Raw genomic sequence first — 20,430 nt, forward strand, 5'->3', positions numbered from 1 at the left:
TTCCTGCCTTCTTTTCTTCTTCTGTTTATCTGATTTCTATTACTTTAATCCTATTTACCTTCCTGTACTTCTTTGTAGCTCTTTCTCAAGGGCCTCGCCAGGGGTGTGGCAGAGTAGGCCATTGTCCATCCTGTCAAATAGGCAAACATAATGATGATGATGTTGGGTTTCGGAGCCCACTTTACTAACCTCTAGACCATGTAGGCCTGTACCAAGGTTTACCATATTATGTGAAGTGAAAAGACAGTATTATTATTATTACTATTATTTTAATTTTCAGGAACATACTAAATGAATTAACACACGTTTCACATTTCCTCATCAATTATGCTTGTTTATGCTTCATTATAAACATAGGTTATCTTTACAGTATCTTCAGAGTTTAATAAAACGTTTCACATAATAGATCTCGCCTAGCATATGCAACAAAACACTTCGAAAACAACTGTGTTTGTACAGTCACGGACACTTCTGGGTTGTAATAATTCAATTGACTTTCAATGGTATCATTGCAACCCAGAAGTGTCCGTGACTGTACCTAAGTAACCTGTGCAGTGCCTATTTCAGGATCTAGCTGTTACATTTTTATTGATAGTGAATGTACAGTCACGGACAATAAATGCGTTGTGTAGGTTGCCTAACTCTTATCAGAAGTTGCCATTGAAATTTCGCTGTTTAAATCCACTTATCGCCCCGTAGTGTTAGGCAACACACAACACCTTGTGTCCCATTGTTATTGGCAGTGACTGTACAACGGAAAGTACATACATGGCCGTAAATGAGACCAATTGCTGTAAGTTCATTCCCTGCTGGGAATTAATAAGTGTACATCCGAGTCGGTCATGTCCTTGCATTTTCACTCAATCCAATCTTGAAATAAAGTTAGAAGGTCTCGCACATATTTCTATCAAACAATGAAAGAAAAAAAGGGGATAAAATAGTAACATCGGAATGAGCAATATCTGGGAGGGGCTTGCGATTCTCTCTCTTTGTCAAAGGATTTCCCGCCGTCGCCAATGTCGCAGAACGAGGTCAATTCTGTGGCAAAGGCTCCGACCATACTTCTTGGGTTATGTCAATTCTACTTTCCTTTGTCACTGACCTACCGAGGAATGCGTAATAGAACATGTTGTGACTATAACGCTTCTGTAACGTCGGGACTACAGCCCAGATCTAGAACTTCATGAGAGTGACGTCACACTGGTGTCCAGAGTGGTCGACTCTCGTAGGTTCTTGATTCGAGTCCCGGCCTCTTATTTGCGAGTGTCCCTTTATCCATTTCTTGTAATCATCATCTATCCTCATCGTCGCGATTAGCATAGAGAGACAAAAGCTATGTAAAGTCCTAACATACAATTCCCTTTATGGAAATTTTCGAGTTTCCTGGGACCGCTCTCAGGAATTTGTGGTGACGGGTGATAGGCAGTATTGCCGCAACCAGAAATCACTATTTTCCTTTTGAAGGTACAAAATTTCCTCCTACATATAGCTACATGTTTCCTTCGTCTTAGAAACCCGACCTCCGTCGCGAAGTGGTTAGCATTGCGCTCTTCGACTCCAGGGGTCCGGGTTCGAATCCCGCCTTGGGCATGGCTGTTGTATGAGAGTTTCATTATATCATTGCCGCTCATCCTCCCGATTAGCCAAAAGTTGCAGAAATGCGAAGTTAAATAAATCAATCAATTATTTTTCTAATAGCATGTCCTCTTTAACAAGAATTACACATGTACGCCCTTCAACTTGAAAACTTTCCCAAGTTCCTGGGTCAGGACTGGTGTAAACGGATTATTAATGTGGTTGATAACCCTTCACTTTGGCCCAACTTACCAAAATAAAGCCGGATTCACATAAAAAGACGATAAAATATAATTTACTTTTAAAGATTTATAATTTCGTGCCCTGGACCATCCGGTCTCCCCTTCTGGACCCGCCAGTGTGTGCGTTTGAAATCCAGACATAAGCAGTAATGAGCATGGAGATCCTAATGTCCTCTGTGTTGGCCATTTCGGATTAATTGCATACTGCAACTTTCGTAATTCTCTCTCGATCATTACGCGTGCATTCAAACGGCAACTTCGGCGCCACACGAACCGACTTGCCCAGCAGATTATATCTTTGTGACTGTTCAGCCAATTGCAACTTTCACTAATTAAACCTTCATAACGTAGCATGCCTTGAGCGCGTTATGCTACGACATCGACCCAGTTTGGTTTGCTCCTCTTAAAAAAGCGATGAAATAGTCTGTGATACGCCTTGACCAGCTTGTTAGGAAAGAAAGATGAAAAATGCCTGTCACTGTTTCTTGCCCAACGCACCGTATATTTTTAAAGAAGTGGAATGTGTACAGCGTTGCTACGTCTCATTCGTGGGTAAGATAATGTAAGGCAAGGCTCCACGTTATGGGCGCCACTAATGCTACCAACTTAGGTAATGCCCCACGTTAGGAGCGCCACTTATGCTACGCCCCTCGCTTCTTTGTCAAACAATACAAGCTATACTTGTAGAAAGAGTAGGGTCGACTAAACTGACAATAGCGCCACCTCCTATTTGACGACCAAAGGGGAATAACCAGGATCGCTAATAACGAGCGCTGCCAATGGCCCAGTGCGACTAATAAAAAGCGCAACCGAAAAGTGCTTCGGGGCGTCTAATTTGACACAGCGCCACCGGGGAACGGACAAATGCAAAAGCTGACGATGTTCTCCTCGTCAGAGAATCAAAAAGAAATTGAGATGAGATACATTTCTGAATTCATTTGCTCGCTTAATGACTTTCCTAAACGTTTCATATGCGGCTATATTCTGAATTCTTTTAAATTACTACATACATCATTCTATTTACTTCTATTATAGTATTTGAACTCTTCTTTTATATATTTCTCAATTTACTATAATATATATCATCCATCTTCTCCGCTCTAAGTTTTTTATAATCTCCTTCGCTCCTATTTATATAGCGTGCTGCCATCTCTTGTCGATTAGGGGAAACCATACCTCCTTGCAACATTCATTGTGTCATCGAAACTGGCACGTGACACAATATCCCCCTCCTTGAGGATAAAAATTTATATATTGGAAAAAATCTTTTGGAAATAGATAAATTTTTCCACTTTCTCTACATCTCGTTTGACTTTTCTCATTGGCTCTCATTTCTACTGCTTACATTCCTTTTCACTTTCTCTGTGCAATTATATCTCCTGGCATGCAGCATTTTTCCTCATCTCTATTACTCTCTTCTTTCTATTTTCGTTTCTAGATATCTTATCGCCACGTTCCGGAAATATTCGTGATATCTTAAGTTATTTCTAGATACAAAATATAATTCTTCAATAGTTCATCTGCTGCAAGTCTGCTCGTCTGTTTTCTCCAAGATAGTCTTTACCTGACGATGTCCTGCCAAAATAGTAATTTTCGTTTCGCCCTTTTCTTCTTTCAGCAATCTCTCTACAGATTTTCAGTTAGCTCAGATTTTTCCGTTTCAAAGAACTCTCTCTCTTCTCTAAGTTGATCATCTAAGTGTTTCCATCAGCTACAATAATTCTTCACATCAGCCTTAATTCCATATCAGCATGTATCTAGATATATTTATTTTCTGGGATTACTACCCTTTTCTCGGAATACAACCGATTCTTCTTTAACTTCTGGGACTACAACCCATTTCATTTGCACTTTTCTAAATACACGATGACTTTTCGTCGTCTAAGCTTACAAAGAATTCATTTTACTGATACTATTCGATCTTCCTTCATATTGTTTTCTCCTTTTTCCTGAGAGTTTTCTTCATAATTAACTTCCTTCTGGGCCTAACTGTTCTTTCTTCTACGTTCTTCTGTTCGTACAATTGAAAAGTTTACTTCCATTTTCCATATTACTTTCTTTGGCATATTTCCTTTTACAGGTTCAGGTTTGATCTTCCACTATCGGTCTCATTGTTAGATTGAGTGGTGATATAAATTATCACTTATTATTCTTTCCTCAGATATAACTTGCTGAATAGATTTTCCTCCAACGATGACTATCATATATATATACATATATCTTTTTACAGGAACTAAACATCAAAGAATTAAAATTTTTCTTCTTTCAATTAGATCATTATTATTTGCCCCAAACTAATAATTCCACGAATTTTTCTTCTGGAGAACTGGAACTTTTACAGAGAACTTTTTTAATCCTAGAAACGTCTGCTTGCCAGTCTAAATAAGTCATAACATCTCCTTCCTTTGCACTATTCAGTCATATTTGTTTCTTCCGATTCTTTCAGATACTCGTTGCTTGTTATTATCTTGTTTCTCTTTTCCTTCCTCTTCTTTTCTTCTCTTTCTTCTATTTTCTTTTCTTCTCTTTCTTCTATTTTCTTTTCTATTCTTCTCAAGATTCTTCTTCCTCCTCTTCCAACTTTCTTCCAGTAAAGAAATTACTTTCATATCTCTCTTCTTCCAATCTGGTTTCTGCCAAGTCTTCTTCTTATGTTCTACATCTTCATCAAATGCATGCTCTCCTTGTCTTTTCCATCTCGTCTTCTTCTTCCTTCTCTTTGGCGAAGTAGCATCAGAATCCATTTGATCTATGTCGACTCTTTTTAGCGTATTCTTAACTTTCTTCAGGTTCCTTTCTATTTTTAGTTTCTTTCTCTTCCTCTTCTTCCATGTCTTTACGTGAATATATCTAAATCTCATTTTACTTCTCTTTCTTCTTTGTTTACATCTTCTGCTCGGCTTATGCTTATTTTCTTCCTCCGTCAGAGACTCGTCACTGGAACTTTCTTCTATCATCTTCATTTCGACATTGATCTCTTCATCATTACATTCACAACTACATTTTTCATCCCTTGCTATTCCTCTTTCATCTTCTTCTATTTTCTTATCTTCCTCTTCTTTGACCTCTTTAAGTTCCTGAGTGGTTTCTTCTCTTAACTTTATAGCTACTTCTTCTATCTTGCCGTCATGCTCGTCATTGGAACTTTCTTCTTTCATCTTCCAACTTCTATCTTCTATCAGGACCTTAGCTTCTTCTATCTTGTTTTCGTTTTCTTCTATTCTGGAAACATCTACTTCTGTCTTGCTGTCATTTTCTTCTATTCTTGAAACAGCTACTTCTATCTGAGAATCGCTTTCCCCCGTTTTCCTTTCCGGACTTTCACTTCTTCGTTCATTTTCTTCTGTAATCTCTGGAACCTCATCTTCTATTCTTCTTTTTCTTTTGTCAAACATCTCGTCTAACTTTCTACCATACTCTTCCGCTTGCATCAATAACTTCTGGAGCATTTCCATCACGGTCATTTTTTCTATTTTCTCTTGTTTTTCCACCACTATAGTTTCTCCGTTTTCATCCTCGAATTTATTTTCTTCCTCCATTTTGGCTTTCTCTCTCTTTGCTTTCTTTTTCACAATTCTGCTAGCCGCAACGTTGGTCGCCACTAATGCTACGTCTCATTCGTGGGTAAGATAATGTAAGGCAAGGCTCCACGTTATGGGCGCCACTAATGCTTTTTTTTTTTTTTTTTTTTTTTTTTTTTTTTTTTTTTTTTTATATAGTTAAATGCGGATCTATATTCTGAGAACTTGACAAAATACAGAGAAAATATATGTATATGTATAATCGAAAAGGCTTCTTCTTCTTTTAAATGGCTTCTTCTTCTTTTAAAAGGCTTCTTCTTCTTTTAATATAGAAAAAGCTTCTTCTTTTCTTATGGAAACGGCTTCTTCTTCTTCTTTTAAAAGGCTTCTTCTTCTTTAATATGGAAAAAGCTTCTTCTTTTATTATGAAAACGGCTTCTTCTTCTTTTAATATGGAAATGGCTTCTTCTTCTTTTTCTTTGAATTTCTTCTTCTTTTATTAAAGCGTAATCTTATTTATGTGCTCGCTTTCCCCCCGCTTCTTTGTCAAACAATACAAGCTATACTTGTAGAAAGAGTAGGGTCGACTAAACTGACAATAGCGCCACCTCCTATTTGACGACCAAAGGGGAATAACCAGGATCGCTAATAACGAGCGCTGCCAATGGCCCAGTGCGACTAATAAAAAGCGCAACCGAAAAGTGCTTCGGGGCGTCTAATTTGACACAGCGCCACCGGGGAACGGACAAATGCAAAAGCTGACGATGTTCTCCTCGTCAGAGAATCAAAAAGAAATTGAGATGAGATACATTTCTGAATTCATTTGCTCGCTTAATGACTTTCCTAAACGTTTCATATGCGGCTATATTCTGAATTCTTTTAAATTACTACATACATCATTCTATTTACTTCTATTATAGTATTTGAACTCTTCTTTTATATATTTCTCAATTTACTATAATATATATCATCCATCTTCTCCGCTCTAAGTTTTTTATAATCTCCTTCGCTCCTATTTATATAGCGTGCTGCCATCTCTTGTCGATTAGGGGAAACCATACCTCCTTGCAACATTCATTGTGTCATCGAAACTGGCACGTGACAGCGTACGTCTTGGAATTGGGACAGTTTTAATCATGATTATACCACATCAATAACCACTGTGCGAATTAAGCTTTTTGCTTTTGGGGACATTTACACGTAATTTAGAAAGAATATATTTACATTTTAAGAAAACCCAAACTCATACACAAAAAGAGCTATCAAATTAGTAACACTGAAAACTTGACCAAATGTCTATTATATTGCAAAGTTCAAACCTAATGTCCATCTAATCTACCTACTAACTTAGTTTCTTGTGGATACTTTAATGCATGTTAAATATCAGCACTATGCCATGAAAACTTAAGTGAAAAACAGCCTGCCGTTGTCTAGGCACGGTGAGTTCTTCCGTTGCGGAATGATGTCTTTATTTAATCCACAAGGCTTTCATACTTTTCAGCAGAGAAATCTTTGATGATTGAACCATTAATGGACACAAATGATTTTTCAATTGTGTTCGTTACATAGTTAAGAAATGGTATACTATCAGCTTTCAATTTCTTTGAAGGGGATAAAAACACCCCTGGCAGGAATAACAATAGTTTTATTTTGCCGTGAATAATTTATTTGGGGGGCAGCAACCCCCTCCCAATTATTCGCACACTGCCAATAACGATATAGCCTAATGCTGAAGACAAATTCGTAGGATGGCAAATGTTATATTTTTTATGCATACAGAGAATGATCTGGTGGCAAGTTTCAAATTTCACAGTAGCTTCCTACGTGGCAGAGACCGTCGAACAATACCTCAGGATCTCACTACCATAAGTGGTTGTTAGAGTTCCGCCTTGGCCCTTGGGCATAAGTGTTCCTTTGTGTGTCCCATTTATTACTTCCATATAAACATCCTTCATTGTCGTAGTTGGACAAAGGTGGCACATTGCTATGTAAAATAATAAAAATGAAAATCTGGTGTTAATGATGTAAACAACATACAATATTGTTAAAACTTCCAATTGTGAGAGAATAAATTTTCTACCTATCCTAACTGGAAAATGTTTTACTGTAAAGGACTATGTCACTGTGTCATTATGTTATTGTTTTGTAGCTTTTGCCTGTCTTTGATGACGTCAATCTTGACTGACATACCTTAAGTTGCTAATCTTGGAACAATATTGGTAATGTTCTTGCTACTCTCTTCTTCCAAAGCCCTTACACGAGTTTTGATCTTTAGCTCATAATAACATATCCAGTAGCACCCAGTTACAGGGCCCATTGGTTCACCAAGAAAGAGATGCAAAATTTGAGTTAAAATTCTTCTTGATTGGTTTGGTTTATTTTACTTCATTTTTCTGTCACTTTTGGCTAATCGCGAAAATGAAGGTCAGGGATAATATGATGAAATCGATGAAGGAACACTCACAAAGAGCAACCATGCCCAGGCCTTGGCTTTGCGCTGTGATAATCACTCCGCCCCGGAGGTCGGAATCAACTTCTTGAAGTGTGGTATTTACTCTTCATGCCCCTTCGCGGTCAGTCCACATCACGTTGTTTTAAGAGGATTAAATGAATAGGATACTGTGAGCCACCTTAGCAACAATTCAGAAATCTCTAACACACACAAAAAAACTAAATTATCATACATAGAAAGTGAAAAGTGCGTTGAAATGAAAGAATTTGAATTGAAAAAACTTATATGGCACGTAATTACTAAATCCAAATACATATTATAGGGTATGTAGCGAATGACCTGGTAGATAAAGATAAGATTCTTCTGGTATTGTAAGAAGTGATACTTGGAGTGTTGCAAAGATAGAAATAGTAAATATACTGCGATTCAATTTTCCTCGAACATGGAATTCTATTTATTAAGGACTTGAGACGTAAATCGCTTTCCGTAACCTGAGACGCAACTAGTGTGTACCGGTGAGTCTTGTGTTTGTTTTATAATGTGTACGTCTAATGTACTAGAAGAACGCAGAACTATTAAATCATGTCTTCGTGGATACATGCCTGGAAAGAAGTCAAGCGTTTGCAATTCCGAAGAGTTTTCAACCTCGGTTCGTGCGCAAGGAAACAAGAGAATGCGCCGATGTTATCTTAACGTTTCTCTGCTTTTAAAATTTTGTACGAAAACGTTTCGCAGTTTCGTTCGTTTGTACTTCACGACAACTTTTCTGCTACGTCAGAAGCGCTTCGATTCTCCTTCCTCGCTGCTAGATTTTCAAGTGCAAGGGCTCGATGCAGAAACCGGTCGTGCGTCACACTGTAGCCAGGTGTCGTTGGTAAGTGGAAAGCAAATACGCTAGAATTTCATTTCCGTGCCAACAGAACCTCTCGAAGAGCCATAGAGCTGTTTAAATTGCTATTGTTATATTAGATTGACAAGTTGAAGACAAAAGTTTGCTAGCATTATAGACGAGGTAATTTCGATTGTCATTCCTTCAAATGCTTTTCCCTTGTACCTTTTTCTTTAAACAAGTTCTATAATCATCAGAGATGTTGGAATAACCGTGATATACTTTTACCTACACTTTCTGTAAAGCAAATAAGTACACTTTCTAATGTGACCATGATGTTCATAAGAATGATTCTCATTTTTTTGTTTGCTTTTATACGTTTGATACAGTTTGTTGTTGCGTGTATTTAATGTGCGAACACTAATCTTACTCGAAGGAACAGAGGCAGTGGTGCAATTTGAAATTTTTCCATACACCAGATGGTTTATGTAGAAAATACCGTAACTGGAGCATGGAGACAGGAAACCAATTCCTGTTACAGTTAGGTTAGCTATGCAATTGAGATATTTATCGATTGGATATGTATTTCTGTTTCAAAAGTACACACAATTAGAAGGTGAATAACTTCGCAATATCGAAGAAGAAAGTTTCTGGGATTTCTGTAGCAACGACAAATTAAGCATTGCTTGGGTTAAATTGATGACAGAGTAATTTAGTGCATTGGTTACACAAAATGTTTATAAATATGTCTGCACATAGAATAGTTGAAAGCAGTGACGGCGATTAAGGGGGGGGCAAAGGGGGCAGTTGCCTCTTTTTCCCCCGCACTATGCTAAACCTTATCTGCAAAAGGAAATATACTGTCTTTGCGCCTCCCCCCCAGTTTTGGCATCTTGCCCCCTGGTTTTGGAACCCATTTGTCGCCACTGGTTGAAAGATATTTGATGCCGACAAGTAGCCACAACAGTTTTTAAACATGATTTTATGTGCTCGCGTGTTTGTGGCTAGATGTAGGTATGTCAGTGTGAACACATCATTTTCACTGCTCGATAAATTGCTTTTAAAAGCTCCAAATACAGCGTGATGACATTAACCTCATGCATGTTATGACGTAACTTTCTATTCAAAATTCTCGCCTAAGACGAACTTCCATCTACTTTTTTACTCTATGGACAATCACAGATTATTGTGCGAATGGCTCTTCGCTGTACAAACTAGGGATGGCCAAATCCAGAATCGATTACATCCTTCGGAGCTCAAACAATGAAATTGAATACAACACAAAATGTCATATATAGTATTTATTTCTGCTTTCGACCAAACTTTCCTTGTTCTCATGCATGGGTGGCGCGGGGAAGAAGGTGCGAAGGGTTTTTTCACCACCCGTTAATTTTCCTCCGCATCTGCCATGTTACGTAATGTATGACTTACTGAAACTTGGTCGTCACATTGGAGTAACACCGCTGTCATTATAGACAACAGACATTGATCGTAATCTGAAAGAGAACCCGCATTTGCTTTCCTCTATTGGGGGGGGGGGTCTCTACAATTATTAGTGGCTGTTGTCTTTCTTCCCCCATAACTATTTTTTTTGTTAAATTTCTTTTTCTTTTTTAAGACACAGTACAAAAAGAAATATTCAGATTACGTACTGTACATCTGATTGTTGCGGAACTGATCTCATGTACCAACTTTTCGTTAACCTGTACCAATTATTTTATGGTCAAAAATGAAAACATTATGTAGTGCAATCATTTCATAAAAGAAGGGAAATCTGCTATATTACTAAGCGCAGTCGGCTTCTTTCATGCGCCAGAAAGACCGGCTGAGCAGGAGCCAAATACTGAAATATTAGGTAGGGGTGACAGATATAAAGTTTGAGTTTCACGCACAAATATTCCCTCGTCCTCTCCCGAATTCCTTTGTATGTTTTTCACCTTTTTTCATTGCAGATGTACGTCTTATTTTTCCCTTCCACCATTTTTCTCTGCTTGTATTACCCCTCCCACCTCTCTGTGTTTTAAAAGACACGTCTGCGTGCACGGGTAATCCGTTCACCAAACCTTCTGATTAAAATTCTCTCTATCCCCTCCAAAAAGTGGCGAAAGTAACAGATGTCGTCACCTGTTGTAAAGCCTCTTGGCTATCATTCCTATATTTCCTGTTGGATCACACTTTAAACTGTAGGTCCAGTGCCGATTAGCCTTACTGTGCATAAAGTGGACTTAAACCACCAACTCAATCAATCTATCTTTCCTGTGTGAATCTTGATATGGCCTCCTACTTCTCTCATTTATGTGTCCCTTCCCTGATACCCTTCAATTGCTCAGTATGTACTTCGCTCTGTACAGTCATGGACACTTCTGGGTTGTAACGATTCCATTGAAAGTTAATGGAATTGTTATAACCCAGAAGTGTCCGTGACTGTACAGGGGATATTTTATCTTATCCCTTTAACTTAAGAAGAAATTTGTCATAGCCCATACTTTATTAGTTGAAGGACATATTACATTAATTGATTTGATTTATTTGTTGTATTTAACTTAGCTTTTCTTCCACTTTTGACTAATCGCGAAGATGAGGATGAATTGTGATAAGATGAAGCAGACGGAGGGACAATCACAAACACACATGGGCAGGTCACAAACCACAAAATAGCTCCACGTAGGATTGTACTGGCCAAACGCCATAGTCTCGTTAGTCTGCTAAATGCAGTCTAGGATGTACTACGTGGAAGACAGTCTGACATTGGGTTGGTAGATTAGAGTATATTGTTAAATTCATGACACAGTTATTGAATATATGGATCAAAATCAGTTTTCCCTCCAAAATTCGCTTTCCCTCTTTAATCCGCTATTCTTCCAGAACCTGCTTTCCCTCCGTAATTCCTCTCACTCCGAAATCTGGATTCCGGATTTTTTGGCCATCTCTAGTACAAACAGTATCTCATATGGAGCCCTCCGACAGGTGGCACGGCAAACAAACGAATTGTATCAACTCGTACTTACGAGTAATATTGGCTTTCACAAATTACTTTAAATATGATTCGCAAGTTTAGTTAACTACTTCAAATTAGAAATTCATTCTAGCTTTTTACACAAATTAACATGGTTAAAGATAAAAAATGAGCTTGGTTGATGAATAAGATTAAATGTTATTGGCTATCTTGTTCGAATAAGGTGACAACGAAGGAGTTTGAAATGGTTTTGTAGGTCGTAGGTATTTCTAACTCTAGTCAACGGCTCACACGCACATATGTTTTTGATTCCTGGTTTATTCTTGCCATAGGTATACCCGGGATATTAGAAGCAAAAGCCGAAGACCTCACAGACCAGAAAAATGCCAACTGACGTTTTATCTAATCTGATGTGGTATGTTTAAAGAAAGTCGGTTTGCCCACGTAAGCGTAAGATAGGGTTTAATAGCATTAAGAAGATACAGCGCATAAATAAGCAAGCATATTGCTGTTGTGTGTCAGATTCGAGGAATAATACATAAAATATGTTGATAATCTTGTGGATTCAGCTCGGCTTCAAAAGAAGATTATTATAAACGTCAAATGAGTTGGCCACCTGCTTGCTTACCACTTTTTTTTGTAAGAAGATTGTAGAACTGTACCTGTATCACACACGAGATATATATATGCTTTCAGCCATTGTAACGTAAGGGTTAAAATGTATTTGCATAATTCGTATCTGTCATCAGAAGGTAGGGTTGGTAGCTTTGTCATATGCGTCTTAGAAAAATAATCTGTTACATGGCACTCAGAAGAAGGAACAGGGAAGAGTCGCGTCCCTCTGGTAAAGTGAATGTTAGCGAATATTACGTCATACATGTAATTTCATTTCAGTGGAAATACTTTGAACTAATTAATATGAAGGACTGGTAATGTAATAATTACAAGTATGATTGGTATAGGATATTTGTAGGGAGTCCGTGTTATTCCCGCCGCGGCGTCTTATCTGTTCAAAACCGCTGTGATATACACCACTCTCTTCGTGAATGGTTTTCCTGCAAGCCAGCGTATCATACCCGCCGTGTGCACGCGTGTTTATGACGTTTCATCCTTAACCAAAGACGACTGAATGTTTACGTGCTGCTCAAGGCCTTAAAAGCGGAAATAAAAAGGAACTCGTATGTCAGTAATCGTAATGGACAAGTACTTTCGAAGTACAGAAGCACGAGTGATCTTCGAAGATACCTACAAGCATTTGCATACACACAAGACTTCAAATAATGGATTAACAGTTGTAATCGGCAGACGCATCTGTGTTGCTGCAAGTATATTCAAATATTGTGTAGATATTTAGTACTTATAGAATGTTTGCAAGAACAAATACAATTGATACAAGGTAATCCTGCGTAATGTAATTTGCAATACGAGTAGGCAAAAAAAAGTCATGCTTGTTAAGTAAATCTGGTTTATTTTGTATTGCTGGAAACTTATTTCTACACACGGCAGGTTTGACACTCTGGATTGGAGGTGACATTTCAGTTTGTTACGAAAACCAGTTAAGTAAACCCTGACACATGTCACGGCGAATAGAAAAAGTGCCTTGCCTGCGCCCCTGCAGACTACAATGCTTCACAATTTACTTTACAAATCGTCATATATATATATATATATATATATATATATATATATATATATATATATATATATATATATATATATATATATATATATATAGGCGTGCATACAAACAATATTTTACCCATACGCCTACATCGAAATCGATACAATGTCCCACTCATAATGCATAATAGCCGGCCCCTGTGGCGGAGTGGTTAGCACATCGCGCTACGACGCCAGGTGGCCCGGGTTCGAATCCCGGCCTGGGCATGGATGTTTGTGAGAGTGTCCATTCATCAATTTAATCCTGTCATCACTCATTCCCATCTTCGGAAGTTAGCCAAAAGTGGCACAAAAAGCGAAGTAAAATAAAGCAAATCATTCCAATCAATCAATCAAATCATAATGCATAATAGGCTTATAATTTGTTAGCTTAATTCTTTTTTGTACACTACTACTGGCATTGTGTATGTCCCAATATATGAATGTAATGCAATCGTGGAGACCCACATTTGCAATTGATATCCCCCCCCCCCCTCAGCCTTTGTAATCAAACACAGACTCTCATTTCAAGGCAATAATGTTGAGTAAGATATCACAACGGTCAACAGTGTCAATAATTCCATGCAGTATTTGCATATGGATTGACAACCACCAAGAAACAGGTCATTCAAATTACTGATAACGGTACACAGACTCATTTATGTATGTTATTAATCCCAAGCCATTTGAACACGTGGAAACGCACACCCTTCACTCAACGTCAGGAAAACTTGCTTTGAATCAAGAAGGTCACTGTACTTGACTCTGAGAACAGAGAAAGAAGGCAGTTTTTACACCTGACAGAATATGCAAGTGCTAAACCACTCCTGCTCCCGTCGTTTGTGAGTGAAAAATTCCATTACGAGGGACAATGAGCGTGGAGATTGTAAACAATGCAGTCGGGAAACCTCGCGCCATTATGCCCTGTCGCTCCATTTTCCACTAGATTCAAAATGCAAATGGCGGCCGTCTTGCTTTTACTCCCAAGGAGACGTGTATGCTCGTTTAACGTAAAGGAAAACGTTCAATTTTGAGAGTGTGAGAGGCAGTTGACAATAAATGTTATTGCAGGAGGATAAAACGAGGCATTTAATTGCATAGCAGTGCAGCAGCTACCAGTTCTGTTTGTGAAGGCGAGAGAAGGCGAGAAAGTTTCAAAGATGGCTGTGGTTTGTGAAACGTCCCCGAGTTGTAAATAGACGAAATAAAGACACTCGGTCTGTCGACCCCCCCCCCTGAAAATTTGCATCGTTCACTTCAAGTTACAAAAAAAAACAGAAAGCTGATTGTTTTTATTGTTACTAACAGAAATAAAGAGTTGGTATTCGAACAGAAAAACGAAGTGAAATGCGCGAAATCGAAGAAAGAAAATGAGTGTAATATACAGGAACCATTTTATATTCTCCTAGCTACATCGAAGAATAAATGGTTTCACAGTTTTCAAAATTCCAAAAATTTGAGTTTTATATGGTGGGCCACACAACGACTAAAATTTCTCTCTAACTTTTAAAGCTTTTCCTTGAGGTGTTGGATATTCACTCATCTTGTGGTTAGAGTACAGAAGTCTCCCAAACATAATAATAATAATAAAATTGGAACAATATTTTTAAATTGTATTATTTAATAACGTTGTTATTGTATAATAATAACCATATACATGCTAATAATTATCTTTATTTCTATTAGTCAAGTTTTATAAATGGCTTGGAACCCCCCCCCCCACAAAGGCTTGAACCCCCCACACACAAAAAAGTTCTGGCGACGCCATGTTCACACTGTACGCAAAACACGAACTTGGGTTTAATAACATTGCACAGGTTCACGATGTTTCACAGGTTGTCAGTAGCTTGTTGGACGTATTGTTTCATTTCTTGAAGCTCTCATTGGGTAAAAACAAAGTGCATGAGCATGGTGATGGATAATTTGCTTGGTAATACTTATGCACCCCCCGGTACAAGACTTAAAAATCAACCCTATGGGAATCAGCAACACACTATTGGACATATTTGTTTTCTTCTTCATATACAGGCCTCCCCGATGGCGCAGTGGTAGCGTCGTCGTCTTGTAATCAAGGGGTCCCGGGTTCGATACCCGGTTGAGGAACATTGGTTCGCATCCCACTTTAAACTGTAGGTCTAGTGCCGATTAACCTTACTGTGCTATGTTTATATATATATATATATATATATATATATATATATATATATATATATATATATATATATATAGTTTATATCGTGATTAAATATCATATTAACAAACTTCAACCATAAAAGTTTGGTTTTCTTGTGGTGGGTTCACTACAAAATGTTGATGTAATGTGTCAACATCTTTCCAACAGACTCTGCATCAGCCTTGTATCCTTTAAATAGTTAGTCTTTTAGTTCCAAGCCAAACTGAGAACTGTTGAAATGGATCCGCTAGTTCTAGAGAACATGGGCTTTGAAGATAAGTAAAAAAAATCCAAACCTAAATGTTTAATTGACAATGTCTTAGACCTCTACAGGTGTATGCTATAATTTTCCGAATTTCTGATTGCAGATTGAGAGGGAGGTAATTTTGAATGGCGACAAGAACTCCGATACCTTCAAAGCGAAGATCCCAATCCTGCAGGAGTACAAGAAAATGCAGGGACGCCCGAAAGCAGCCATTGCCCCCGACGCCCCCAACAAGCAGGCCGCTTGGACTGAGGAGAAAAAACAGGTACGTCACCTTATCAGTCACTTAACTATTCAATTTGTGTTTCTTTAATTTCACTGGTCTACCTCTGACTCTTCGCCCGTTGGTCAACGGGTCCTACCCTCTAAAAAGAGGGTGAAATCCGGTACTACTAAGGTTTTAACGCCCCGAATTGTGTCTCCAGAGACCAGACCTCAGGCAGAACCTTAGCTCATAACGTTATTCTTCCACACTTACTCGAGTTTATCGTTTCGAATCATGTTTTGGGTCCTACTGTGGAATATTTGTAAAAATCCGGGTTGTTTTGTCAGAATGGATGGCTCAAGGAAGGTTAATCCTCCTATCTTCACCCTGGGCTGCTTCTCACCAGTGTTGCCAATCATTTTTCGGCAATGTACCTACAGACGTAGTCAAAATGTCCCTACAACTGACCATGGCCGTAGGCAGGGAAAAAAAATCGGGGGGGGGGGGTCATTCATAATTGTTCCCATGGGCGTCGCCAGAAATTTGAATAATAGGAATAATAACAATAATTGCACAATAATAATTAAAATTTCATAATAATAAAACAATTTTATTCCATAATAATAATACTACTAATAATAATTATTATATTATTGTTATATCCTTGAGGGGGCTTACTCAATCCAACAGATGAGTGAATATCCAGCACAATTTTTTTTTTTTTTTTTTTTTACGTTTCATACAGTGTGTACTGAAATGCACAATTATTATACTTCGTCATTAAACTTTACATACCTTCAAGAGAAAAGCTTTAAAAGTTAGATGGAAATTTTAGTCCTAAAGTTTTTGTTGCTTGACTTTAAAATTAAATTTTTGGAATTTTGAAAATTTTATTCTCTTTTAAAGCTTAGCCTGGTGCATGGATTGTAACCTCAATCGCCAACGTAATGCGCTACGAAACTGGAGGTTCTAGGTTTGAACTCCTATCAAGGGGGATTTATTTTCGACTTTATCGGACGGGGAATTTAAAAGCTGGAAAGGGAATTTTGGGACAATCATAAGGGAATCTTCAGTCTATATTCCTTGTGACGCAGGAACAACACTGGAAAGATGACAGCAGAAGTGATAATGGAGGGGTCGCCGGTGGGATGCGATTCCGAGAATAAATCCTGTTTCACTCAAGTTTCAGAATTCCAAATGTATGAAAATTCTAGCTCGATCGTTTCGACATTGTCTCCATGTATTTTTGTGATGCTTCGAAAAAAAAATTAAAAATTTGTTACAATTTTGGTTTCTGAATTTCCATTAATCCAACATGTCAGAAGTTTCGGGTGGGTTTGAACCCTAGAACCCCCCTCCCTCTAAATACGACCATGCAACTGACCAAATGACCCTACGCCAAGTAAAGCGACTAAAAAAAAAATACCACCTCATGAGCATGCAAAACAGAAGATAAAATATACACATTTACTTACCAAATCTTTCTGCTCGGTGCTTCCAGAATTAATGAATAACGTTGAGTCGTTTACTGTTGATTATGTTATTTGAAGTCATACATGCTGCTGCTGTGAAGAGATAGATATGCTGTATTTCCTGCAGTCTTTATCAATTCTGGTCCCATTTTATTTCTCTTTTTTGTTTTTGTATCACTTAACATTGAAAATATTCGGTCCGTTTCTGCGTTAGAATGTGGTAATGTTAGCAAAATGTTGGAAATGTTTTCAAAAAAGAACTTTCCTTCAAAGTTCTTGGTAACTGATAACATGTTCCAAAATTCTGTTGGAGATTTGTTAGTTAGTTCTTTTTCCTCCTCCTTCGCTACAGTTTTCAGGTAAACTAATCCATTCATTCCAAACTGAGCGCGAAGAAAGTGTAACTGACTGGCGAGTAAGCTTCGCACAATAAAATGTTATTTTCCAAGATTGAAAAGAGTCCCTACGTTTTCCCTCATTTGCCAAAATCTGTCCCTACGCGGGCATCACTGCTTCTCACCCTTCTTTCCCCGATTGCAGTGTTGCCAGTGCCGTAGAAGTGATTACCCGCTGGATCTGTCTATCCATATTCTGACAAAATTGTATTGTTAACATTAAACAGATTGAGCCTAAATATGTAACCGACAGATAAAAATGGTACAGTACTGTGGCATATTTTATAAAGCAGGACAGTTCAAGTATGTGCCACTTTATCTGAAAAGGAGTGTACATATGCATAATATTCGAAGAACAGGACAAAGTAATTGATGATGTGTTCAACGTGACAACAGTCATGGAACTATTACGAAAACTGTTGAAGTTTAGTGAATGGATTCACCAGCTGAGTTCTCAAAAGCTTTCCGAACTAACGCACTCAAAACCATTATTTCTTTTTTATCTCCACTCTGTGCCAATATATTAGATATTAGTTTACAATCAATGGACCTTCGATGTCGTCCAGATATAATACGTACAAAAGTCGTAAGTTAAAACAAAAGTTATTAAAACAAACTAACAATTTTTGTGCGTATTATTAGTTTATTGTTCTTAACTTCTGCATTTGTGGCACATTGTTCGCTTGTTAGTAATTTTATTCAGTGCTTTTGTAGTTTTTGTTTTGCATTTTAATATTTTCAAAGGCTTCTGCGATTGCCGTTTGCACCTTCGCAGTTATTTCGTGTATTTTAGTCCTGTATGCTTCTCTCAAAATTCTACAACGGAAAATCTTTTTTCTAATTTGGCTCAAGAACAACTAGATGGAACACAAGACTTGAAGGTACATAATCAATGGAACCTTCAACTCAAAATATAAATTACACAAGCACTGAATATTGTTTGAACTTTAGTTATTTAGCGTCGCTTATCTCTCACAGTAGGCTAATCGCAACGATGAGGATGAGTGATGATTAGATGAAATTGGTGAAGGAACACTGGCGAAGAGCACTTATGCTGTGGCCCGGATTCGTACCCGTGAACTTTAAAGTCGGCCGCTATCTGCCACCGAGTCGGCTCCAGCATCAGGTGGAATTTTTTGATTTATTCTAGGTCAGTTTCGCTTTTCAACCACTTCTTGGCTAATTACGGAGATGAGGATGAATTGTGATAAGATGAAATGGATGATGCAAAATGAAACAGATTTGGACATAATACAACACAGTCGCACAGAGGATTATACTGCTGTACGTCCAGACGCCAGAGCTTCGCTAGTCTGTAAAATGCAGTCCAGGGTGTATGGAAGAGAGATTGACATTTTATTCTAAGGTCATTTTATGCATTTTTAGGTCACACACGAGACCTTCACTAACTGCTCCTCATTTTATCCAAAATTCACCCAGAATATTTCAAAAATTTATGGGGCCTTCCCGACAGCGCAGTGGTCATCGCTTTGTAATCAAGGGGTCTCGAGTTCGATAACAGGTACATAGTGAGTCGGATCCAACTGTCCAGTCCTGTGCATCAAGTGGACTTAAGCTTAACGCCCACTGAAACTCAGGGAACTTCTCTTGTCTGCTTCTGTTGAAACCAGCCCTGTGCTTAAATGGGACTTAAGCTTAACGCCCACTGAAACGCATAAAGAACTTCTCTTTTCTGCTTCTGTTGAAGCCAGTCATGTGCATAAAGTGGACTTAAGCTTAACGCCCACTGGAACGCATAGAGCACTTATCTTGTCTGCTTCTGTTGAAACCAGTCCTGTGCATAAAGTGGACTTAAGCTTAACGCCCATTGAAACGCATAGAGCACTTATCTTGTCTGCTTCTGTTGAAGCCAGTCATGTGCATAAAGTGGACTTAAGCTTAACGCCCACTGGAACGCATAGAGCACTTATCTTGTCTGCTTCTGTTGAAACCAGTCCTGTGCATAAAGTGGACTTAAGCTTAACGCCCATTGAAACGCATAGAGCACTTATCTTGTCTGCTTCTGTTGAAACCAGTCTTGTGCATGAAGTGGACTTAAGCTTAACGCCCATTGAAACGCATAGAGCACTTATCTTGTCAGCTTCTGTTGAAACCAGTCCTGTGCATAAAGTGGACTTAAGCTTAACGCCCACTGGAACGCATAGAGCACTTATCTTGTCTGCTTCTGTTGAAACCAGTCTTGTGCATAAAGTGGACTTAAGCTTAACGCCCACTGAAACGCATAGAGAACTTCTCTTGTCTGCTTCTGTTGAGACCAGTCCTGTGCATAAAGTGGACTTAGGCTTAACGCCCACTGAAACTCAGGGAACTTCTCTTGTGTGCTTCTGTTGAAACCAGTCTTGTGCATAAAGTGGACTTTAGCTTAACGCCCACTGGAACGCATAGAGAACTTCTCTTGTCTGCTTCTGTTGAAACCAGTCCTGTGCATAAAGTGGACTTAAGCTTAACGCCCACTGAAACGCATAGAGGAATTATCTTGTCTGCTTCTCTTGAGACCAGTCCTGTGCATAAAGTGGACTTAAGCTTAACGCCCACTGGAACGCATAGAGAACTTCTCTTGTCTGCTTATGTTGAAACCAGTGTTGTGTATAATGTAGACTTAAGCTTAACGCCCACTGAAACGCATAGAGGAATTATCTTGTCTGCTTCTGTTGAGACCAGTCCT

The 20,430-nt window shown here is 38.4% G+C and overlaps 1 protein-coding gene across 9 annotated transcripts in view; it reads left to right on the top strand.

Moving 5' to 3' along the window:
- Positions 1 to 20,430, top strand: part of LOC145981056 (uncharacterized) — a 288,517-nt gene that overhangs the window by 204,045 nt on the left and 64,042 nt on the right. For all 9 annotated transcript variants that reach the window (XM_083114161.1, XM_083114170.1, XM_083114162.1 and 6 more), the window contains one exon: positions 15,776 to 15,937. In XM_083114161.1, the coding sequence (XP_082970287.1) occupies positions 15,776 to 15,937 (162 nt within the window). The remainder of the gene's footprint in view (positions 1 to 15,775; positions 15,938 to 20,430) is intronic.

The sequence above is a fragment of the Lepisma saccharinum genome, chromosome 28, assembly GCF_977018435.1.
Source record: "Lepisma saccharinum chromosome 28, izLepSacc3.1, whole genome shotgun sequence".
Taxonomy (NCBI): Eukaryota; Metazoa; Arthropoda; class Insecta; order Zygentoma; family Lepismatidae; genus Lepisma; species Lepisma saccharinum.